General features: G+C 40.5%; 2 protein-coding genes across 4 annotated transcripts; one reads left to right on the plus strand and one right to left on the minus strand.

Annotated features, from left to right (window-relative positions):
- Window positions 1–119: 119 nt before the first annotated feature.
- Window positions 120–23,088, plus strand: nfat5a (nuclear factor of activated T cells 5a). Of its 3 annotated transcripts, none has more exons than XM_061722050.1 (12): window positions 120–425; window positions 6,942–7,108; window positions 9,866–10,481; window positions 10,639–10,822; window positions 11,806–11,996; window positions 12,106–12,278; window positions 12,506–12,640; window positions 12,755–12,807; window positions 12,904–13,036; window positions 14,727–14,911; window positions 15,417–17,544; window positions 18,546–23,088. In XM_061722050.1, the coding sequence occupies exons 2-12, from the start codon at window positions 6,973–6,975 to the stop codon at window positions 18,914–18,916; spliced, it is 4,305 nt and encodes a 1,434-aa protein (XP_061578034.1). In that variant the 5' UTR covers window positions 120–425; window positions 6,942–6,972; the 3' UTR covers window positions 18,917–23,088. The 3 variants fall into 3 exon arrangements, with proteins under 3 accessions (XP_061578034.1, XP_061578033.1, XP_061578035.1); XM_061722049.1 differs by having other exon boundaries at window positions 6,980–7,108; XM_061722051.1 differs by lacking the exon at window positions 120–425 and adding an exon at window positions 9,257–9,319 and having other exon boundaries at window positions 6,990–7,108.
- nudt7 (nudix (nucleoside diphosphate linked moiety X)-type motif 7) lies at window positions 22,225–25,169 on the minus strand. The gene is made up of 4 exons (XM_061722053.1): window positions 25,122–25,169; window positions 24,596–24,768; window positions 23,701–23,859; window positions 22,225–23,594 (listed from the first exon to the last, which is right to left on the minus strand). The coding sequence occupies exons 2-4, from the start codon at window positions 24,749–24,751 to the stop codon at window positions 23,250–23,252; spliced, it is 660 nt and encodes a 219-aa protein (XP_061578037.1). The 5' UTR covers window positions 24,752–24,768; window positions 25,122–25,169; the 3' UTR covers window positions 22,225–23,249.
- Window positions 25,170–25,206: the final 37 nt, after the last annotated feature.

Raw genomic sequence — 25,206 nt, forward strand, 5'->3', positions numbered from 1 at the left:
GCTAGATGGCAGTAATGACTGTGGCCTCTAGGTGGCAGCTGCCATAAAAACAGAAGCAGAGGAAGAGCGGCAGTCATGTGTGTATTTGTGTGTGTCTTAGCAGTGTCTGTGTGTGTCGCCTCAACGTAGCACGAAACGTGTCTTCCCTGCAAAGACACACACTAACGTAAAACGTGCTAGATATTCCTGCTATTGAAAGTTTGCTTTTGTTGCCTTGAGATTGTTTCGATATTTTACTATGTATATTAAAGCATTTTTGCTCGTAAAACGCAGTATTTATTAGCTAAGAGCAGCCGCCTGGGTTTCTGCTGAAGAGAGTCCGCTCCTCCTCCTCCCTCGATGAAGCGCTGCGATGCCCTCTGATTTTATATCCCTCCTTAGCTCGGATATCGACCTCAATTCCCCCAAATCTCTATACTCTAAAGGTAAGACTTGACCACAGGAAGGCTGCTGACAAGTCACCAGTCCATCTGTGCTGTTTGTGTAACATGTTGAGGAGATAATGTGGTGGATGTTTCTGTTAAGCTGCTAGTTAGCAGGGGTTAGCTGCGTCTCTGCTCCTAGCCGGCTAAACTGCTGCTCTCTAACGGGAAACAGCGTGAATTAAACCCGCTGTTCTGTTCTCCGTATCAGGCCAGGGGATGTCTGCGTGACGGGGTCAGGGTTGTGATGGACACATAGGTGTGCTAGCAGCTACGTGAGGTCGACACATTGTTCATAGGCTTAAGAGCTGAAAGGACAGGATTCTGCAGAGGGGTGTGTGTGTGTGTGTGTGTGTGTGTGTGTGTGTGTGTGTGTGTGTGTGTGTGTGTGTGTGTGTGTGTGTGTGTGTGTGTGTGTGTGTGTGTGTGTGTGTGTGTGTGTGTGTGTGTGGCAAGGAGGGAAAGTGGTTAATTGCGTTTGCATGGTGACAGTCCCAGTGTCGAGTCAGTTTTTCTCCTTTTTGTATCCTCTGGTTTCACTGAAAGTATGCAGCTATTGGCACCAAGACTTAAGTGAAAAAAGACAAGGGCCTACCAGTGCTAAATGCATTCTGTCTCTAATGGAAGTGCAAGTGTGTCAGCTGACACTTGTGTTATTATTAGGAGGGCGTTGCTGCACGATCCAGGAGCAGTACGACTGTAGGTTGTTGTAGGTGCATGCATTTAGCAGAAATCTGTGTCTAGATCCAATGTTTTTCTCTGTAAAACTAATGCATCAGAGTCACGTGCAAAAGGTTCTGTATCTGAAAGCTATCATCTCATTTGCACATTTGAGCTAGACTTGTTATGTGAATCAATCTTTTTCAGAACCTACATTTTATGAAAAGTAGGGGTTGTTGATCCTGATTTGACATGAGGAGGAAAAAAATCAAGCTTGTCCACTTCAGCAACCTTTTCTTGCTTGTTTTCTTCAAACTTTACGACCATGTCCTCATTCACATATTTGATATCACATCAATTGTTGGCATTTTTTATTCATCTCCAGAGGTTTATGTTGCACCAAAATCTAAGTCATGTTTTAGGCAGATTATTTAAGTGCACTGTCAACGAAGCACTCTGATGTGTGAATTAAATTAAGGACTTTAACACTGCTACTTTTATGATCAGTCTGTCATCTATGCAGGAACAATCCTCAGCTCGCAGTGGAATATATTTATCTTTTTTTAGAGCAGCAGTGTTTGCAACCGTCAGGTTGTCAGCGTTTGCCCTTATACTAAAACAGATACATTACAATACTGTAGCCGTTTAGTTGAAATTGCACAAAATGGTAGAAAGCTTTAGACAACCCTGATGAAATTGGAACAAAATATGATTGTAAAACTAAACCAAATGTAGTTTGGAGGTGGCTGTAGCACAGGAAGTAGACTGGTCAGCTTTCAGTCAGAAGGTTGCATGTTCAATTCCCAACTTCCCCAGTTAATGAGTCAAAATGTTCTCAGACAAGATGCCATGGAAATATGTTCTTAAATGGAAAGGGTGGGAACCTAGTTATAAATGAATGCTCATTCTTTTTCTGCAGATAGAGATTTGTGTTAGTACTCATTTTTAAATTGATATCAACCTTTTATGTGGAATTTTACTTTGCTTTGAATCTTGTAATATAATTACAAAATCAAAGCTCTTAAGCTTTGCAACAAGACACAAATGGTCCACATAAGTTTCATATTATTGAAAACTCAGCATATAACTAATTGGAATATCGATACATAACGCCTTGTACTCCTTGTACTAGCAGTAGACACTAAAATTACGCCTACGCCAGCAGTGGCTGATTTCACAAATGCATCATCTGATCAAGAACACACTAATGACTGTTTTGGTTTTAACTGTGCTTACGTATGAAAACATAGCTGAGAATTTGATTTCACTTGCACAGCTCACAGCTAAGCTGCTGTTAGCAGGGCATGGATTCAAAGGAGAGAGAGAGAGCAAGCTTGAGGCTGTATGGCATCTCAGCGATGCTCTTCAGTGGAATGATTTGTCCAGCGCATTTATGGATTTAATGCTTATTGCTTCTATTTTACACACACTCGACACACTTACAGTAGAAGTAGATGGCACGAGATTTTACTTTATCACGTGTGTTGTCTGATTTTTACATCTTGTTTGGGAAAAAATTGCAATAGAGATTATAAGAGTTGGTATTGCAGCATTCTTTTGGATAGCTAAAGTATTGATACAGTCAAAATACAAACTCTGTAAGCATGCATACATTAGGTGTTGTGGTACTGAAAGAAAAATCATTTCTGTAGCTTTTTTTCTTTTAGGGGCCTTTTAAAATTCCTCTGGTGTTATTTTTGAACACTTCATATTTATTGCAGAGTGCTGGCATTGGATGCTCCTCACTTAGTAAAAACAACGACACTAACACATGTCGAGTTGGCACAAGGGTCTTTGGTTGTCGCTATACAGTTTGTGGGAATTGAGGCCTCAGTTTTATGTTCTATTCTGATGTGAGTGACACTTGGTATGGTTTTCCTGCTGCTGTAGCTCATCTGCTTCAAGGTTTGACATATCTCCAGAGATGGTTTTCTGTGTACCTTAGTTGTAATAAGTGGTTATTTGAGTTGCGGCTGCTCCCCGTCTGTTATTTCAAACCAGTTCTGTCTCTTCTCTTCCAGCATCAACAAAGGATTTTGGTCAGTTATTTTCTTTTTAGACGATATATCTGTAAACCCTAGAAATTGTTGTTTGAAAATTTTAACTTGTTTGTTGAGCAGACATATGCCAATGGACTACAAGTATATAGAGTTCAGCCATTTATTTAAATAATTTCAATTTTATGTGCCAAAAATGGTTCTTTGTGGTTTTCAGTGAATGGCACTTTTGTCTGTACTCAGGCTTGAGCATATTTCATGTCCAAAAGTGTTACTAAAGCAGCTATTGTTTGGCACCCAGATGAATTCTTGGGCTGCATATTTTCTTAATTTGCAACTAAAATGTAGTCCTTATGAAATATCTATTCATCACCAATTGTAGCCACAGGCCAGCTGCAAAGAATAGAAATGGACTCGTGCCCTTGTCGCTTGGCAGAACCTCTTAGGCATGTGCAATGTGAGCTGTGCATAACTATCCAATGAGGTAATGTAATTGTTCTCAATGTAGGTTAAAGTCAGACCTCCGCCTGGATGACAAGTGTTGTGCAACTTACTTTCTTTCTCTTCTTTTTATTACTCTAAGTCCTTTTTTTTAATTATTTTCCTTCATTTTCACAGCTTTAGGTTTCATTTAAGTTACTTTAAAGAGTGCTTCTGCTGGGATAAGAATTGACCTTGCACAATAAGGCTTCTTCTATTAGGTTATGTGGTCACGTGCTTGTTGCCCTTGGCAGAACATTGAACCCCTCATTCCCCCCATTGCCTCAGTTGCTAAAGGGCATCAAGCAGAGTTTTCAAAGTGTCTTTGCCAATCTTGGATAAATAGAAAAGTTGACTCAGGAAGGGCATATAACAACATATAACAACCAAATCAATATTCACAACATGATGATTGGCTGTGGTGACCCCTAAAAGGGAAAAGCCAAATTAAGTTAGTTTTGTGTACTACAAAAATGTTAAAGATTAAGAGCTTTAGAGATGCATGTATTAAGGGTTTTGATATTAGTGAATAGAAATTATGTTAAAGTTCAGTATACGTAAAGTGCCAAAAACAATGGGCAACAAATTTGAAAGAAGTGGATCTGTGTGAAATCCAAGTCATTTAAAAAGTTATTTCTCTGGCTCTTTCTCAACAATCATGTTTTTGGATGAGGTAGGGACACTTGAAGGGCACTTCAAGTGTGACAGTCAGTGCCTTATCTTGCAGTTTTCAAAGAACGTTATACGTACCAAAATTAGGTAGGTTCTTACAATTGTGCTCCATCTCTCTGCAAACTTTCAATGGATTCAACGTTGTATCTATCCATTCATGTTTGGGTTTCAGGGGTGTACCCTGAACAGAGACTCCTAAACCTTGCTCTCCCCAGCAACCTCCTCTAGCTCCTCTTGGAGGAGACCAACAGCCAAGTTGTCAAATGTCGATTCTGTTCTTCCCTTCCCTGTGTGGTACCTTTGTTCGTGATGCACCATGTGCTTTCAGATACAGGCTTTTAAACAAGCACTAATAAGCCAGGTGGCTTATTTAAAAAAAAAAGAAAAAAATATCCTGCTGCAGCAGCAGCGTACACATGACTGAACAGGACGGTGTTCCCCTTTGACTCCGCACATTTTAAATAGGTTTCAACTTGGAGGGGACAGCCATGTTTCTGTATCATGTTCACATAAAGCATCCTCTTTTGTATGATGGTGCTCTAACCTGCATTTGTGGATGACATGATGCTTTCTGTTACAGAATGCAGTGCCCCTGGAGGGCCCAGAGACCACAGGGATCTGGTTTTAGTTTTAGTTGAGTAAACCAGTGATACAACTTTACAATTTAGCTATGTGTTCAGTTTATTGAGTTATGGACATCAGTTATTGTTGGGGCTTCTTTTTTCTTTTTTTTTTAAGTAATATTGGAATATGTTTAAAAAAACTCCTGTGTTGTAGTGGACTGAGACACAGGCTTGTTCAGTATGCATGAAAACAAGCTCTTGAAAAGTGGCCTGGAGGGCATCTGCATAAAGACAGGGTCATGGTAACAGGGGTCACAATATTGTGTGTTCACCATGATGACCCCTGTAATTACCCAAAATTGAACATGCTATGACAGCAACTTAAAAAACACGTGGCATTGTTTTTCCATCGCATATACATTCATTGATCATGCATTCATGATTCCATGTATAATCTATAAGTAATCAGAGTTTTTACATTTTGCATTTTTCCCATTTTTCTGTTTCTGTTGAACAAAGATTTGACTAAACCTTTCTAAAAATAAATAGCATTTGTCCTGATGAATACCCCTTTAACAATAACTGAAATTATAAGCTGACTTATAAGTCTGGGCTCATCCTCCCATCCTCGGTCACAGGAAGAACAGTCATATCTGTTATTTATTACGTGATGTCTCGCTCTTGTTTGGCAGGATTATGCCATGTTTGTGCTGTTGCACGTGTGCGAGTCTGACTGGATGAACATTTGTTCATTTGACTGCCATTGTAGCAGAAAAATTGTTCCTAGGTTATGTTCATACACCCACTAGACTTGCGTCATACAAGCAACTCTTGTGTGAAAAGGCCGGGTCTTAGTTAAGACTGAGGTCATGTCGGGTGGCCAGTCCGTCTGCAAGTCTTCATCAACAAAGACACTTTGTTAACCCCAGATAAAGATGGGGAGGTATAGTGAGCATCAAGAACACTCTGGTATTTATTGCAGGACCACATTACATAAGCTAGTAGCTAACTTCAATAGTTTCTGTTTATTTTTTTTTGGAGGGGCGGGTCATTCATTTTAGAAGAAACACATAACAAAGTCTACTGTTTGTTGTAAGATTAATTATCACTATGATTATATTTGGTGTGAAAGAAATATTAGTAAATCTGTTTAATGTTTTATGGAAGTTACTTATTTCTTTGGCTCTCTGTTGTAATGGATTTTACTAGAACCGTTACCAAGATAAGTTTTCTCTGAAAATGCAATATAACATGGCTTTAGTTCTAAAGCTTTAGTTCTGTGTGTGAGTGTGACTGTTTGAATGAAGTACCACATAGCTTTATTTGAACTTGGATGTGTTGTTGCCTTCTCAACCGCATCACTGACATCGTACGAGTTTAAAGATCATGTGTCCCGTAAGCGTCGTCGTTTTGCTGATGCCAAGTGTCGGATGACTACTACGGAGGCCTTGTGCTGCCAGAGCGCAGCTGAAATATCCATGTCAGGGTGTTGTTAAGTGCCAGTTTCTTAGCAACCACACCACCTACTTAAGTGTATATCTGCCATCAAATGTGGTTTATTCCTGTGTTGATGCAGTGTTTGTGATATCTTTGAATCATGTTACCATCAAACACTGTTATATATCTTAGGGATTTATTAGACCAAACTCTAATGGGAGGCTAATTTAGTTCATCATAAGGCAGCCTGAGTGGTATGTGTGTCAACTGCAGAATTAATTTTCTAGTATTACTTCCACTCATGTTTGAAAAAGAGAAGAAGGAAACAATGATTCTGAATGACACTATTGTGATATTGCCAACATGATTGCGTTAGTGGAAGTGACCGTCGACACAGCAACCTAGCAGGAGCTTACATTTTAGGTTGATAAACGCTGCCTTTGTCAGTATGGTAGTATGTTATTTGCTTAGGTGTTTTATTGTTGCAAAAGTTTTGATTGACTGACAGCAGAGCCAGGTGTCAGTGTATTATCTTTTGAAAATCTGAAAACGGCTATAAAATAAATGGTGGTAGCTATAACTAAACAAGCTTATAGGAGGCCTGCAGAGCACCATCACAATATTTCCATCTGAAGTCTTGGTTGATGCTTCATATTTATTTTCTTTTGTGTGGTCAGGTAATAAAAAATGTGATTTATTTCCTTTTTCAGAAACTAATGCATCTTCTCCTGATCACTCTTTATGGCAGAGTCGGTATATGACCTCCTCCCCAAAGAGCTCCAGCTCCAGCCGTCGTCCAGCCAAACAGACCCGCCCACCATGAGCCAAAAGAGTGGGGGAGAGGCGGGACCTCCCCCCTCTGCAGCCGTGGCTTCAGGTGAGCTACCTGCTGAGCATATGAAAACCATGATCTGGGATCAGTTTCCCTACAACAAACCATTCCCCAAGTCAGCCGGGGCAAAGAAACAAATATGGCCTTGTATGAGTGTCTGGGGGCAACTTCACCCTTTCATGATTTTCTTAGGCAATATTTTTAACTTGGCAGGATTTTATAAACCAGGATAGACTTTTCATTTTGATCCTGCCGGCATGATGATACATGGTTATGATATCTAAGGAAGATGCAGTACATGCCTTCTTGTTTGGCAAGGCTACATTGGTACTAAATAAGTTTATAATAGGCCCATTTTTTACATTTGTTCTTGATTATATTTTGAGAGTGTCTTTTTGGGTTCGTTTCTCCCGTCCTGATCATTGTGTAGTATTATAGAAAATATTTTAGTGCATCATGACGGCCTGTCAGTGAGTCTATTTGACTGTCACTGGTAGTTTACTTAAATGTAAACTACCATAGACCTTTTACAGGAGGTGGAAGGAAAAACCATGATGTCATCCTTTGTTTTGAAGCCACTAGATTACCATGTGGTCATGTTATTAAACAGAAGGGTGGAGCTAGGATGGCCGAATGACAAACTGAAAATGTATCATAGGTGAATTTATTTTGATAACGCTGTAATGAAAAATCATAAACTTAATATTTCTTGAGAACATTTTTTTTTTTTTTCAGTATGGACGTTTTATCGTCCCAGAGATGATTTGGAGTCTGTCCCTTGTGGCCATTAATAGTATTTTTGTTGCAGGCATGTGTTTGGCCATCATTGTTTTACAGCATGAAAGAAAGTTTTGGGGGGTTTTTTGTTCTGCTTTCAGTGGTTTCATTTGGTTTCATTTCATCAATCGATCTGGTTAAAGTCCACTTGTGACTTCAACCGATATCGTCATTTTTGCAGAGGGCCACAATTAAATAATGTATAGAGTTAGGGAAGAGGCAGTGCTCACCTTGACTCTCTGTGTTTTAGTTTTAATATTCACGTAAAGGGGAACTACGCAAAGTACCTGTAACTTCTCACAGATAAAGGCTTGAAAAACTTAATTTAAAAATCAGTGCTTTTATAAGAAACCTCAACTCAAGCCTTTAACTTAGATGTAGCTTACTACAATCGATACTCCTAAGTTACTATTAGATTTACTTATTTATTTTTTTTTGTGAATAACAGCTCCAAGAAATGCTTATCATTTGATAACACAGAAAAGTTATCATTAACCGCATGCTAAGATATCCTCCTTTTTCAGCTGCACCTTTTGATGCTTGTGCTTAATATTTTATCGCATTTGGCTTTTTAGGCAGCTACAAATCTTTTATTGGATTGATTATGCTTGAGAGATGCAGTGTGATCAGCTACTGATGCACATACTGTCCTTTGGCTTAAGCTGTCATCTCAGACATCTTTAAATATATGTTTTGTATGTGTAACTCCTTCATTTCAAAAATGAATTATGCACTTTTTGAATGGCAGCATCTTTCTGATGGTGTCAGTTTAGTTGGGAATACCTTTTTGAATATCTTAATTGCTAAAGAAATAACTAAAGCTAATTTTTTCTTTCTTTTTTTAAGTAAACTTGGTACAATAATATACACTTATAATAGGCTTTCTTTTGAGCCACGTCAATAATTGATTGCCATGTTTCTAAGCAGCTGACATTTTCAGTAACTATGATGGTTCCCTCGATGAAATCGTGAAGTTGCCCCTAGCAGTCATTTGACTATGTTTTTAAACATCATCTATCAAACCAAATTAAATCTGGTCTGATCTTAGATCATGGTTAAGGGTAGCCAACAACGGCTATAACTGTGAGAGATCCTCCTTTTTCTAGAGTTTCATCTAAAGAGCAAATTAACTAGTCGGCAGTCAAGTTGGACGGAGCGCTTGGTAACGCTACTTTTTCACTGTCCTGTCTGACCCAGCTGGCCCTAAGCAGTGCTGATCAAAAAGCATGACTGTTGTGATGTCCTTCAGATGATCTTTAAGCAAATATACATGCTTTGAAGTGTCTATAAATGATAAACTTCAAAAGTTACTCCTTACTTCAGCATATTAACTCATCCAATTTACTGATTGACAGAAGTTGAGTCTTGAATGATCAGCTCTCTTGTTGCTCATTGGCTGTCTCGTTTTTATTGCAGGAAGTTCCCTCTGAGGCAGGGAGTGTCTGCATATAAAATGGTCTGCAGTTCACTGCTCCATAGGTCAGAGGCTTGTTTATTCTGTCTCCATGGCTACGCTCAGTCCCAACCAAATCTTCCAATTGGCATGCGCAAAATACTGTTTTCTAATGAATGCACATTGCACAAACTGTAATGTAATCCTGGCAAATTTATTTTTGGCGCAATATTATCAGCTTGCAAATTTGGCTGTACAAGAAAGTTGAACCAGATTTTGTCATTTCTTTCTGGCAATGTGTATGTAACAATTTGTAGCTTGCTTTTGTTTTTGTAAACAAAGCATGCCAGTCTTGTCACATTGATTTTTAATTGAGAGGTTTTTTTTAGGAATTCAAACAATGTGGGACCTAAAGTACCCTTCTCAGCTTTAACTTCAGATTATTTGATCAATGCTTGACCAGCTCTCGCATGCACAGTGAGAGCATATAACCCACAACAGTATGTTGAAATTAGAGTTGGGAAGAGGGATAATCAATACAAATCATGCACAAATTCAGCTGCTTGAATGGGACTGCTAGCCTGCCCTGTGCTGAACATCTGTCCTAACTTTATCTGTGTATGCTACTACAGATGCCACCTCTTCCACCTCCAGCCCCCCTGCCTCTTCTGTGGCCATGGGAGTTCTGTCCAGTGGTCCCTCTACCTCATCCTCAGACCATCTCACATTTGCTCAGCATCTCCACTCCACTGGAGGGGATGGAGCTGGAACTTCAGAGATCCAAGGTATGGAGGCTGCTGGATCTGCCCCAGCTGGAGGCAACAATGGAGCAAATACCACGGCAGGCGACGTAGGGTCCGGAGTGTTATCAGGGCTAGGTGTACAGCAACATCAGAGCACCCCATCAAAACGAAGGACAGTACTGAGCATATCTCCGCCACCTGAGGACCTATTTGACGACAGCCAAATGTCTTGCCAAGAGGAGCCTACCTTGTCTGGTGCACCAGGTCCAGACTCGGAGCATAGCAGCAGTATGTGGGCTGATGACTCCGTATCCAACTTCAGCTTGATCAGCTCCATCTCCTACAACGACAACACAGAGGTGCCACGCAAATCTAGAAAACGCACCCCTCGCCAGCGGCCTGGCCCCAAGGCTGTTCCTCCAGAAGACAGCATGGATGTGTTTGATGCTGACAGCGCCAAGGCTCCTCATTTTGTCCTATCACAGCTAAGCACCGAAAAGAGCAGGTAAGGAGCCCCTTGTCCAAAGCTCATTCTGCCGCTTAAATTTGGAGTATGTCTGGCTATTTGTAGGAATACAAATGAAGCATTTACATTTTTTTTGTATTGAGCTAATTTGATTTCTAGATGTACTGATGTCATTGTCATTTTTGCTGCCTTGCAGCTCCATTGAGTCAGGTACTGCAGTGAAAGGGGGATCACTGTCTGCTCAGTTCCCCCAGAGAAGTGATGGAAAGGACCTAAAGATCCTGGTTCAGCCTGAGACCCAGCACAGAGCCCGCTATCTGACCGAGGGCAGCAGAGGTTCTGTTAAAGATCGTACACAGCAGGGATTCCCCACTGTCAAGGTTTGACCATTAGCGGCACTAGTTTTTCTAAACAGGAACCAAATATCACACACCATCAGTTCTCATTCAAACCACAATCACCAACCACATTTCATCTAAGCTACTTCAGGAACTTGGTGTAACAGTGAGTCACCTACTTGCTAGGAGCATGTATGCATGGGAGGTGTGTGTTTATCTATTTACATAACCATATATTAGGGCTGGGCGATATGGACCAAAAGTCATATCTCGATATTTTCTAGCTAAATGGCGATTCTCGATATATCTATATTGATATTTTTTCTGTGCCATAATTTCCCCCAAAGGATTATAGCATAGCATCTCTGTTAGCTTCATTTTTTTCTGAGGCAAACCCTTAAAAAAAGTTTTAATACAAAGCCTCGTGCCAAATGTCACACAGGTTCCTTTATTAACAGAGGTCTGCACAATATCAAAATGTATAAAACAAATGAAATAAAAATAAACTGCCTGCATATATAGAATAAAAATGCTTATTGAATAAAATAAAACAAATATCCCTTTCCTGCATAACAATCAAATTCAAATACACTGTGCAATTAATACAATGTAGACAGTAACAGGCAGACTTTTCCACTGAGGTTTACAGTTGTGCAAATAACAAAACATTTGTTCAAATCTCAAATAAAACATTCAAGTCAATTTGTCACAAAATAAGCTATATCAAAATCATTAAAAAAAATATATATATATATTATTTACATTGCATTGAATAATACGTAAATGCCCAGAGGGAAATTGTATTGTTGCACTATGAATTGAGAACTAATAAAGAGTTAAAAATGTGTCAGACTGTTGGAAAATTGGAAGTGTAGCAGGAGAGGGACCTCACATGCAACGTCAGCAGGTAACACAGAGGAACGTTCTCGGTAGACAACATGGATGGAAACTCACAGCTAACAGTGTAATATCTATTGTGAAGAGACATTCCTCTTTACGGTCTTCTTCTTAATTTTTGTCCATAGTTGGAAGGCGTTAGTGAACCAGTCGTGTTGCAGGTGTTTGTCGCAAATGACGCAGGCAGAGTGAAGCCTCACGGTTTCTACCAGGCGTGCAGAGTGACGGGACGCAACACCACCGCCTGCAAGGAGGTCGACATAGAGGGCACCACGGTTATAGAGATCCATCTAGAGCCCAGCAATGACATGACACTTGCGTAAGTTTAATTTTGTATTGATCATTTTAGGTCAAGTAATATTTCTGCAATTTTGATTCTAAAGAAGTAACAAAGAGCATTGTTTCCCCCTTTTGTGTTATTTCTGCAGTGTAGACTGTGTAGGCATTCTGAAGCTGCGTAATGCAGATGTTGAAGCCCGTATAGGTGTGGCAGGATCCAAGAAAAAGAGTACACGTGCCAGGTTGGCCTTCAGAGTAAACATCCCCCAACCTGATGGATCAGTGCTTATTTTACAAGTCGCCTCATCACCCATCCTCTGCAGTGAGTAATGTGCACAAGTTCACGTTAAATTAACCAAAAGACCAGGAAGATAACGGCAACCACAAGGCCTTCTGGGCCAAAAGCATAGGGAATGTTTTCTCTTAAATTATTTGTGGCATGAAGATTTTATGAAGCAAAGCATTTCGCATGATGAGCACAGAACTTAATTTTGGTCTTGTAAAACCTTTCATGTCAATAAATTTTTGATAACCATTCTGCTTCTCCAGCCCAGCCAGCTGGACTACCGGAGATCCTGAAGAAGAGTCTTCACAGCTGCTCAGTGAGGGGAGGCGAGGAGGTCTTTATAATCGGGAAGAACTTCCTCAAAGGAACTAAAGTTATATTTCAGGAGAACAGTGCAGGTGAAGCAGACAGCCACTGTTATCACTGCTGGCCTTGTATATCATTGTCATTTGTGTGTCTATATCTTTCTAATGGATGGGAGAAATTAAAAATATTCTCCATTGACTTTGTAGATGATAATTCCTGGCAAGCAGAGGCAAAGATTGACATGGACCTTTTCCATCAGGTAAATAAAAGTGAATATTTTCCCATCTGTCTTTGACCAACATGTGTAATTCCTGCTTTTCACTGGTGGTTTCATGCAATCTTTGATGTTTTGCAGAACCATTTGATAGTGACAGTCCCTCCATTCCACAGCCAGTCCATCACTTCTCCTGTGCCTGTGGGAATCTTTGTAATGACCAATGCTGGTAGATCACATGAAGCCCAGCCCTTCACTTATACTCCTGACTCAGGTACACAAAGGTCATACATATACATTGCCATGTTCATGCATTTTCTTTTCTTTCACCTCTGGGCCTAAGCCAATATATCCATGGTGCCTTTTCGACAAGGATACAGGCTTGTTCTCCTTTTGCTTTTTTTTATTTCCAACTTTTCATGGTTTCACAGCAGATTTTAGGTTTTAGTATTGCTGAATTGATAAAGTTAATCAGTGACACATAACAGAAACTATTTTTTTTCTCCATCATCTTATTTCACTTTTGTTCATTGCAGTGAAATATCCTGTGTGGGTTTTTGTTTCTATGCAAATGTACATTTAGACTCAAATTACACTGTTACCCATGAAACACGTCATCAATGTATGAGTGAGTATTCAGCTCCTAGCCTGAGAACACACAAACATTGGTAACACTGCTATGTTCCAGGCTGTTTTTTATTTGTTTTCCTTAAGGTTTAGATAGCAATTTTATTCTCAAATACTTATATTCCCCTTGTCAACAGCAGTTTGGTCACAGATAGTTGAACTGCACCAGATTGTTCAAGTACAGCAGCCAGAAATGTTGAAGTGACATCACCGCCAACTAGGAGTGAAGTCAAGAACCATGCCATAACTCCTCCGTCGGATACAAGCTGATGAACCCCAGGCTTTACTGGCAGGTCGTTTGTAGGGGGGCTATGTTCAAGAACTGTTGCTTACATGGGCAATGTTTCACTATTGTTTACAAGTTTGTTTTTTGTAATGGTGGCTTCTAGTGTTACTGATGGTGCATTTCTTAACAAGAAGGATCGCACTCAGAACATGAGTTTAAAGTTGTAAATGAAGATCACGTTGGGGAGGGTGGCTAAACTACTCTGGGCTGGATCAGTGACACAACATAACTTTAAAATGTGAATGTTCACTGCCTGGGGAATTTTAAATGTTTTGATTCTGTGAAGAACAGTTGCACTATCAAGAGATAAGTGGGTTTATCATTTTCAGTTGTCTGAAATGGGTCTTGGATTGTCCTTTTGACAGAAGTAATAGTCTGTGTTTTCTGGACAAAGACTGGAATGATGCTCAGGTTTCAGTTATTTACAACTTTAGGACTTTAGGTAAGCAAGCTGTAGGTTTACGTAAAAACATTAAACCTGAAGTGTGTAATTTAAATAGAAAATGTGTAATTTTGTAAAACTCTGGTGAGATTGATTATTAGGCAAGTTTCACCAGGCATGGAGGTGCAGCTGTGCTGCACCAGCCGCTGTCAATCTCAGTCATTCTAGTCAATGAGTGTGGTCCCACCAGAGGCAATGTGGAGGGGTTTAGACGCATCCCAAAAGGGACCGTGCACTCCGCTCAATGTCAATGTACACACAGCAGATCGAGTTGGCAGGAAGTCAGAGACGAGGCAGGCATGGCACTGAACAGCTAGCACCGCCCAACGCTCTGCTTCTAAAACACCCATGTGGAGCCTGAGGATGAAGCAAAACTTTGTTGAACTTTTATCCTTCACACCAGTTGAAATGTTGACTCTATATGAGCTAAAAGAAGGCTGTAAAATGAGTCCCACGTGGGCTTGTTTACAGGTTTCACTGTGGCCCTGTGTGTAAGTGTGTGTAAACAACAGACGGATTGTCAGCTTGTCCCTGACACCAAGTTGAATGCACACATTTCAAATGTGTCACAGTCTTGCAACCGTCTTATGTTTACACTCTTGTCCCCAGCTGATAATTCAAATGTCCAGACAATAAAAACAGAAGGGTCGCCGCTGGTCAAGACCTGTATATTTGATGGCCAGATCAAATCTTTATCGTCTGAGCAAACTGACTGCTCTGGCCAGCCTTCCAAACGGCAAGAGGACACACCCATGGAAGTGTCTAGCAATCCTCAACCTGCGGATGTCTTCAAAGTAAGATGATGATGATGATAATGATGATGATTGTTTTCAGTTGGGGTGAATTAGGGCTGGGCGATTTCGGACAAAAATAAAATCCCGATTTTTTTTTTTTTTTCTCTGAAAACCCGATTTTCGATTTCGATTTTTTTGGTAAAACTACAAAAGACAATGGAATAAATTGTTTCAAATATTTTATCTTTATTTTTAAAGAAAAATAGCAAACAAATCTCCCTATTGGGAATGAAGTGCATTGAAATATACTGTAAATCCTCTTTGAGTTAAGTAAAGTGACAACATTTACAATTTTCTTGACCAAACAAAGATGACTAGACGAGCTCTGTCTGTAATGCAGCCAGCTTCAAAAAAGGAAAATCAATTTTCCGATTTTCCTTTTTTAACATCGATTTTGATTAATAAATCCGATTTAGATTTAAAATCGATTAATCGCACAGCCCTAATTAATATAGCTGCATCAGAAAGACATTTAGTAACCGCTTTGATTTGTATTTTCTCTTAGCCCTCTCCTGACCCGCTGATCTCGGTGCAGCAGACCCTGGATCTCAACTCTAGTCCGCATTCAAGTGGAGAGTCTTTTCAGAGCCCAATGCCCCTACAGCCTGAGGATGTGGAGCTTCCCCAAGCACCCCCCGTCTTCCCTAGCCTAGAGTCTCTCAGCACCATACAAAAACAAGACATGGCCTCCACAACTTCATTCCCAGTGTCGGGAGATACCACGATCCCTCCTGTAACACCAGAAGTCCCGCAGCAGTTCCTCAGAGACCCCCAGGAAAGCTTGCCCCCTGAGAGTTCGGATAATAGTGGAAGGCTTATGGTTGTAACCATGCCTCAAATAGCAGCGCCCACTCAGCAACAGCAACAACAGTCACCAGTTGCCCTCTTTCCTCAGGAAGGAGTGGCCCAACTGGAGAGAGCAGTAAGGGAACTCCAGGCTGGAGGTAACACCACCCTCCAGCAGGTGTTGGAGGCAGCTGTAGCACAGCAACAGCTTAACTCTGTGCTTTATAGCCCCACGCCCTCCGCAGACTCCCTTCAGCAGCATGTCCAGGAGAACATGAACAGCCTTAGGTTGGGAACCACAGATTCCCTGTCACCGCAGCAACAGCTTCAAATGCAACAACAGCAGCAACAACAGATACAGCAGCAATTTCAACATCAGCAATTGCAGCATCAACAACAACAAATCCTTGAAAACCTTCAGCAGCAGCAGCAACAGCAGCAGCAACAACAGCAGCAACAGCAGCAGCAGCAGCAGCAAGTCCTTAGCAACATACAGATCCAACAACAACTTATATTACAGCCACAGGACCAACAGCAACTGCAGCAACAGCAAATAATGGAGAATATTCAACAACAGCAACAACAGCTGCAACAAAATCAGCAACAGCAAGTCCTTAACAACATCCAACTCCAGGATCAGCAGCAACAAAATCAAATTCTTACAAATTTACAACAACATCAACTACAACAGCAACAGCAGCAGAATCAAGCATTGAGCACCCTACAACAGCAGCAACTGCAAGAGCAGCAGGTGTTAGAGAATTTGCAGAAGCAGCTACAAGCTGAATTGCTCCAGCCCCAGATGCACTCCTCCACTCAAGCACAGCAGCCAGTGTCCCTCCTGCAGCAAGCTGGGGAGCTCCTCACCATCCAGACCAGTTTCCCAACGCAGCCTCCCTCCCACACGTCTCCCCCACAGCAACTCTTCCAGTCACCCAGGCCCCTGGCTGAGACACAGGGCTCCCAACAGCAGGTCCAGGCGGCCCTTCTGCAGAATACACTGACTGTTCTCACTAGTGGTAGTCTGAGTTCTGAACAGCAGTCCACAAGGTCAAACCTATATATGCCCTCAAACCCCCAGCCCCAGCAGCCACAGCAACTGGCATTCATCTCCTCCATGGAGACATCTACCAGCCAGCCTCAGTCAGTGTCAATGTTTCAGAACCAACCACAAGCTCAGCTTTCCCAGATGCAGCATCAGACCACCCCGATGGAGCAGCAGCAATCTCCACAACAGAACCAACAGCAGCCACAGCAGCTTCCGCTGGGCCAACAGGGCTCTTTATTCCAAACCATTTCAAACCCTTCACAAGCCAACTCTGTTCCCCAAAACCAAATCTCACAGCCACAACAAACCGGATTGCTTCTATGTACCACGGATCTTAACCCGCAGGCTATTCTCTTCAGCACCCAAACACAAGGTCCTCCTTCCGTGGGAAGTATTAGTGTCGGAATCTCCCAGACAGACTCGGCAGAGCCCATGTCTTTCCAAGACCAGAGCTCACCAGGGAGCAACTCGGCGTCCAGTGAGAACCAACAGCAAAGCTTATTCCAGGAACAGCAGCCAATGCAGGTCACTCCAAGCTCAAACCAAGTCCCGGGCAGTCAACCTGTGAAGCTGTTCATACCACAGACATCTCTCTCCAGCTTGCAGAGCACTATTGGCTCACAAGAGTTGAACAACCAGGCTCCAACCCCTGCTGCAACCATCTTTGTGGTCCAGGGTGGTGTAGGTGTGGTGGCCAGCCCTGGCCAGCAGCCCCCGGAGCAGCTTTTTCAGACAACAGTGGGTGGCAGTGTGGCTCCACAAGGACAGACCAACCTGTTTGTATTTGGCATCCAAAATGGTAAGTTTCTCCTTAGCTGTGCCATACTCTATTTTTCTTTCTCTTTCTATTTTTTTCTTCAAGATTTTAGTCTTCCCATTAGGGGTGGGTATTGGGAAAGACCTCACGATACGATACGCATCACGATACTTGAGCCACGATACGATACACATTGCGATATCCCGATTATGCGATATCCCGATTATTATATTCTACATAGTTCACCGAAACATTTAAAAATGCATTACACATCTTAAAATCCAAGTTGTATATATGTACATCAGATGATAGTGATGGATCTTAAAATACGAGTTGCACGTTCATCAGATTATAGTGACAATTCATGGGACAAACTGAGTCAAAACAATGTTTTATTATAACTATACAAGCTAAAGTTACAACATATTTGTATATGTTTTTCATATTATTTACATCATATGAAATTAACATAAAATTTAGTATGAGGTTGCTTTAATTATGTGGCAAATTATAATAAACACAATAAGATGGGTACTAAAACCAAGGACAGGCACAGTGATCAGTCAGTATAGATATAAATCCATAAATAGATAAACCTCTCCATTATTTTTCATTTTTTAAGGACAGGCAATTGTGTTATATAAAAAATAAATTATAAAATGAAATAAAACGTGAAATAAAACCTGAGCTCAGTGCAGGGCCCTCCCAGGGTTGGTAGAGAGTGGCAATGCCCAGGACTGTCACTTAGGTAGGAGCACTGGGTGATATAATGGGAAAAAAATCGGGGATAAAAAAATATATATATTAAAAAAAATTAAATAAAAGAATCGATATTCAAAATTTGAATATCGATATTGAATCGGCTGGAAAAGTATCGCGATATATTGCCATATCGATATTTTTGCCCACCCCTACTTCCCATAGCTTTTCAAAGGACTTCTATGCTCTACAAACTGACTTTTCTATATGTGAAAAATTCATGTTGAGTGGCTCTTATGCCACAATTGATTATAACAAATATTGCAATTTTCACTGCTTTCCAGACTCATCACAGCTGCTCAATTCTTCTGGAGCCGCCCTGCCAGCCCAGAACCAGGCGCAGAACTCCAGTCACATGCAGCCTCTGTTGGATCAGCCCATGCCTCAAGCTGCTTCCACCATGCACAGCAACTTGCAAAACACCCTTCAGGCACAAATGCAGACCAGCCTAGAGAATGTGATGCAGTCAAACACACAAACAGCCCTGCAGACCAATTTACAGGCATCTATAGAAACAAGTCTAGCGACTCCAATGCAGACCAATCTACAGACACAGATACAGAGCAGCTTACAGAATCAGTTGCAGGCAAATATATCTGCAACATCAAGCATGGATAAAATCGAGGACCTACTGGAAAGCCTGCAGAAGCAGTGAGTAATGTTAGGACCATTTGGGTGATGAAAAGAGTAAGTGATATGTAGCTGAAAGTTACACTTCCTAAAATCAACAAACATAAAGGCGGTGGCTTTGTTTTTCTGTTTGTATTTGTTTTCTTTCCTTTTTTATGTGCCAATGTCACAAGACTTAGAAAAGCTAAAATATTTAAAAACGAAATCCCCTTTTACTAAAGGAAACCCCCAATCCCAAGCCCATGTAACACTGTTTTTATAAGATATTTATCATTAATTAGAGCCTCCATCCTTGAATTGATGAACTCACCCCTGTTATTACCCCTCTTGCAGGATCAGAGAGGCCTGTAATAACTGCTTTATCCATTAGTCTTGATAATGTAATGTTTTGTTGTTTTAAAATGTGAGCCTAAGAGATGGTGGTGATTTAAAAAAAATAAAAAACCTACCAGGTTTGGTGGAGAAATCAGAAAGGGATAAAGAATGTCAGCGACAGGAGAACCTGATGCAGAGAAGTCTGTAAAAACCAGACTACTCTGAGTAGATAAAACGGACAGCTATAGGGTGACTCCCAGATTGCACAGAAGTATAACATGTAGGCGGAATCTCGTTTCGTGTATGTGTAAATGGAAAGCTTCCACTTCCTGTTTGAGGAGAGGAGGCTGTGACTTGGGTTATTGTCATTTTATGACCTGGAGCGAAAGTTGAAACGAGAGATTAACTGTCATGGAAACGGGGATGAAAATCTTGTTGTAACCACTCGATTTAAGCTTCTTTTGCCATGGAGAATACTCACATTCTTGCAATTAATCAAACCTTGTGTTTGCGCATGTCAACACATTCTGTAAAATCTACTCTAAGAGTACAGATGATTAAATGTTGAATTATTTGTAGAATAATGGGATGTTCTGTAGAATATATCCTGGTATGGCTGGAGTCTGCACATGAAGTCTCTCTCAGAGGGAGGATAGTTAAATGGTGCTATCAGCTCCATTCCGCAAAAATAAAATGCCCAATAAAACAAAATATCAAAATAACTGGCTGGTGCAAGACATTTCCCCAAGTGCAAAAAGAGAGAGGGATATTACACACTCCCAAATGAGGTTCATTCTAGCAAATAATATGACTTGGCCTGTGTTTTGGCAACTCCCAGTGTTTTCCTGTTATTAGGCCTGATCACCGGGAATGCAGAATCTTTCTTGCTAAAAAAAAGAAATTTAAATAGCGTTCAGTTATGTAGTCTGTTCATCTTTTTTTTTTTCTTTTTTTTTTTCATTTAAATAAGTTGGTAACCTTTACCAATTATTTTGTGTGGATAGAAAGTTTCCACTTGTGAAAATGGTGTGTTGTGTGGTTTTTATAAACATTTTATCTCAAGCACTTTATATCCTCTTTTATGTAACCTGCTACTCCTTATATCCGTCCACAGCTCTGTAATGAACTAGCTGAATTTGTACTCGTCCAATTAAAATACTAGGAAGAAAAAAAAGAGAAAAAACAAAGCAGTTTGTATCGGTAAATGCATCATAACCAAGCATTTTTACATTTTATCACAACAGAATACTTTTGAGGTCTAGACTATGTACAGAATGTCAGCTCACTGTTGAATCCCTCCTTGTGTGCAGTCTCAGCAGTCCAGTCGAGTCTGTCCAAAAAGCCATTCCCACAAAAGCATTGTCGTTTTTCAGTGTTTGAGTGGCAAGTAGGCCTTTGTGTTTTACACTGAGATATCTAAAATACTCGAATGAAGGATTTTCAGTTTTTGTCGTTTTTTTTTTTTTTTTCTGTTCATATCAATTCCTATTCAGTCCATCACTGGGGATGGTTTGTCTTGTTAAGTTTAGTCTCAGTGTTGGTAGTGTGTTCAGGTTGGCACCAGATGATGTTGGAGTACAGTACTTTTCCCTTTTGTTGTGAACATAGGCTCGCTGGTTAGTGAAAACCGTTACATAGAGGCCGTCGTTTCTGTTCTTTGTATGGTGCTATGTACAGGAGTGATCGGCGCGTCTGCTGTGATATTAGAACACAGCTATTTCTATTACCAGTGGGACTGGCATTACTTGTTAGTTTTGCAGTAAAATTGAGTCAGCAGAGCTGGCTGCTCTTGTGGGGTCAGACTGGGGTGCACCCAGGCGAACCAAAGCTCCTGTTGTGATTGTCACCATTGTCTCATACTCGTCCTTGCAAATGTCCTCATAATGTTTACTCATTTGTACTAAATTATGCAGCTGTCACATGGATTGCAATTCAGTGCGTTTTACAAGATTTATAAAAGGCATGTTAAGGTACTTTGTTTCATGGATCAGTTTATCTCTCCCTAACATTTCCACTAATTTGATACTTCAGTCTATTTTGATGTAGAATTACACTGTACTTTCCATATCCAACAGCATTGGCGTTATCAAAAATCATTTTTATTTTTTTTATTATTATTATTATTTCAGAATAATTCAGATGTTAGTATAGCATCACTCATAACTGCATTGGTTTACATTTTCATAGTTCTACTCTTTTTTGTCCTGGATCTGTTAGCAATCCATTTTAAAATAACTTATCTTTTTTAGAATTTTGTATCCATGTATCAAAGTGTAGAGTATTTTTGTAAAACTAAGCTTTTTGGTTTATGCTCATAGCACAGAAATTATCGTTGCCCGTGTTTTTAATTTAGATGAAACACAGGTTTGTTGTCAAGTGTATGACTGAAATTAGAAGCATAAGCAAGTGAACATAAAGCAAATATGTTAGAAGTTAATTCTATCATTCTGACATTGGGTTTACCCAAACTGTAAAACGCAGTCTATGGATCAGATTTCTTGTTGTTGTTTTTTTTGTTAAGTTTTTTTTTTATGTCATGCATCTCAAACAGCACTTTGACTTATCCATTAACTGTAGATATGGTTAGAGTGCAGTCGACACGTTTCCAAGCATTCCGTTCCTCTTGGTTAGGGGAGATTAAGAGCACATGACGTTGCAGAAGAGCAGAACAGCTATGCCTCTTAAAGCCATACCGACACAGAGAGCCAACCTGTGACTTCAGTTTCATGAATGTAAATTTTACCTCGTGGTGTGGACGCAGAGCTTGATCTACATCTGGCATCGGACCAATTCCAGTTTTCGAGATGGTATGTTTAGAGGCAAAAAAGATGGGTGGGGTGGCTTACGCTGTCACTTGTGTCTCTTTGCATTTGTTAACTTGTTTTGTCTTGGATTGTGGTTTAAATTCATGCCCTGCCCTTTTGTTTTGACTGATCCAGTGTGCTCAGTCTGACTCTTTTTAATAGCCACTTCTGCCTGAGGGGAAAGAAAAGACAAAAAAAAACATCATCTTGTTGGATATTGATTTATTTGTGGCGAAGAGAGCACAGAAATCTTTGCCTAATATCATTTTTGTCCTTTAGTCATGTAAATGAATATCCATGTATATTTAAATGTGAAATATACTGCAGGGGTATCTTGAATTTCAATTGTGATGCTTTCAACAGAACTTTGTGTGCCTTGATAACTTAACCGTTGCTCTGCTGTGTTTACTGGTGTCCCTTTTGTGTCATTGCTCCTTGTCCTTTTATCCTCTTGGACCGTGTAACATCAGGACACTTCAGCAGTTGGATTTAGAGTCCTCAACACAAGCATAAGCATAGCTCATACTTATATATTTTAGTGTTAACATTTTTCTCAATCCAGTACAAGATATTGGTGACTACTGTTGACACTTTGTGCAGCTTCACCAGTGAATTGTCACCTTGTTTTAGTGTTATACTGAAAATGTTTTTCTTGCCTCATGAGATTTGTACATGTGAGGTAAAAGGGACGAGATATTGATGATTGTTTTATGGAGAACTTTCTTGTGTTGATGTGCTTGTCAGCATTAATGTTGCTGTGAAATGCTTGATCAAAAGGGGCAACCATGATAATTAACTGTTATTTGCCAATAGTGTGAGCTATATCTTGTGTGTGATCAGTTTGCTCACTTTTCTTAGTTCGCTTTTTTCCACATCTTCCGACAGTTCTGTTGTATCAGTTTTTGTGTAGCTTGAGCTTTAGTATCTAGCCTTAAGACCCTGCAGTAGGGATAAAGGTCAACCCCAGCGTGTTATACATCTGAACTATTATTAATGTACTTTGCCTTTGTCTGGACATTTGTATATTCTTCTGTTTATATCTGTACTACCGCTGCTACATTAAATGAATTAATGAAAAAGTTAATGTCTCGATTTCTGTGTGTGTATTTTTTTTCCCCCACTGTCCTCCAAAGTTTAAGAAGTTTTAAATCAGATTTGTATTTAGACACTGGTCAAAAATACTATGTTTCACTTTAGCTATCCTGTTGTGCCACAGATGTATAACCGTAAAGAGGAATGTCATAGTTTACTGCGTCTAATATCCAGAATCTGTTGGAAAAATGATGATGGATCCTGCGAATCAAAACCAACATCAAACTCAGGTTTTGTCCTCAGAGCAAGGGCTGCAACCAGGATCGCAAACGTAGCTGTAAGTCCCCATATAAGATACTGACATCCTGTATCAGGGTCCACAAAATCAAATGAGTGCATTATTCCAATGGCACCGGTGGAGGCACAATGGTCCTTCTCCTTAGTGAAGAATACCAGCGGGACTGTGAACACGGCGCTGACCTCTGCTGGGTTTGGAGTGGGACAAAAGGTCTCTTCTATGAAGCCAACAACGGGGGTCACCAGCAGACCTTTCTGTTGAGAGATGAATATGAGCAATGATTATACGGCCAAAAAAAGAATTAAAAGAAAAATCCTAAGGCAGCTGATCCTCTGACGTGGTTTATAGCTAAGGCTCTACCTTATTGATGATTGGGAACAATGTGCAGAGCACCTGAACATCGTCAGGCTGCAGACCTATCTCTTCTTTGGCCTCTCTCAGGGCAGTGTCAACGTCATCCAGGTCCTCTGCGTCTCTCTTCCCACCTGGGAAACACACCTCCCCGGCACTGGTCCTCAGCTTCACACACACAGAGGTTAGTCTACATCAGGGGAGGCCACATTCAACCTCAAATAGTGATGCACCGAATGTTCGGTAACCGAAATTGTTCGGCCGAAAATAGCCAAAAAAACACGCTCGGTGGATTAAGTGGGGAAAAAAACGAACAATTAATAATGGCTTGTTTAGATGACGCAAAAGAAGTGGATAAAACAAAAGAAAAAGAAAAATCAATCCCTTTCCCATATTGATTTGTATTGGAAAGGGAGTGATTTTGTTTTTTTTTTCTTTTATCCACTTCTTTTTCACTTTTTTTTTACAGTGCACTTTAATGCATTAAATGCATTTTTTTTTTGTTTTAAGGCCTATGTTACAATTTTTCGGCAGTCAGTTATAGGCCTAATGTAAGCTCAAAGATGCCCAAAAAAATTATTTTGCCAATTTATTTTAAGTTATTTTGCTTTGTTGGTATGTCTGTTGGAATATTTCAAAAAGCTGGGAAATGTTCAGTTGTTCATGTTCAATAAATATTTCTACCTTGTAATTTTGTAAAAGATTGTTTTCTTTGAAAAGCATGCCTAAAACACATTTATTTTATTATATGCAATGGTGAAAAAATTGGCAAAATAAATGGAAAAACTGCCAAGAACCATGTTCAGTATGTTATTCGGCCAAGGGTTTATTATTTTCGGTTTCGGCCACAAATGTTCATTTCGGTGCATCACTATCCTCAAACCAAGCAGTGCTGTCAGGTTACCTGTGCGGAGCGCAGCGTCATGAGCGTGTGCAGCTCACCTGCCCGCACGAACAGCGGGATCAGCACCGACGCTCTGGGCAGCAGCGGCACACGCGACAACTTCTGTCCCAGGTCAAACTGCTTTAAAGTGGCTATCGTCTCCTCTTTTATATTCATCTCTGCCTGCTGGGTTTCTAAGCAGAAATAGTAGGATGCCGAATTTGAAACCAGATATCGAGGTCTAATTTGTTCCAAAATAGCGCCTTTTCCCCACTTTGAAAGGTGTTTATAAAGCCTGAATTATGGTCCTGCGTTAAATCGACGCAGGGCCTACGCCGTAAGTTACACGGCGACGCGCAGAGGCTCTGCGTTGGTGTAACGCGGAACCATAAATCAGCCTTAACCCTCGTCAGGTGAAACGTCAATGTTAGTTTAGCAGATTTAGCTGTGCAAGGCTCAGTACGCGGATAACAGCTGCTTTCACGCGGCGACAACCAAAACTAAGCTTTGGAATCAACAGTGTTACAAAAGTTGTTATAGTATGTACCTTTCAATACGTCTTTGTTAGCGTTAGGACAGAAAAATGTCCCTTGGTCCTACACGAAAACAATGTGACAACTCGGTGGACTGCG

The sequence above is a fragment of the Cololabis saira genome, chromosome 5 (genome assembly GCF_033807715.1).
Source record: "Cololabis saira isolate AMF1-May2022 chromosome 5, fColSai1.1, whole genome shotgun sequence".
Taxonomy (NCBI): domain Eukaryota; kingdom Metazoa; phylum Chordata; class Actinopteri; order Beloniformes; family Belonidae; genus Cololabis; species Cololabis saira.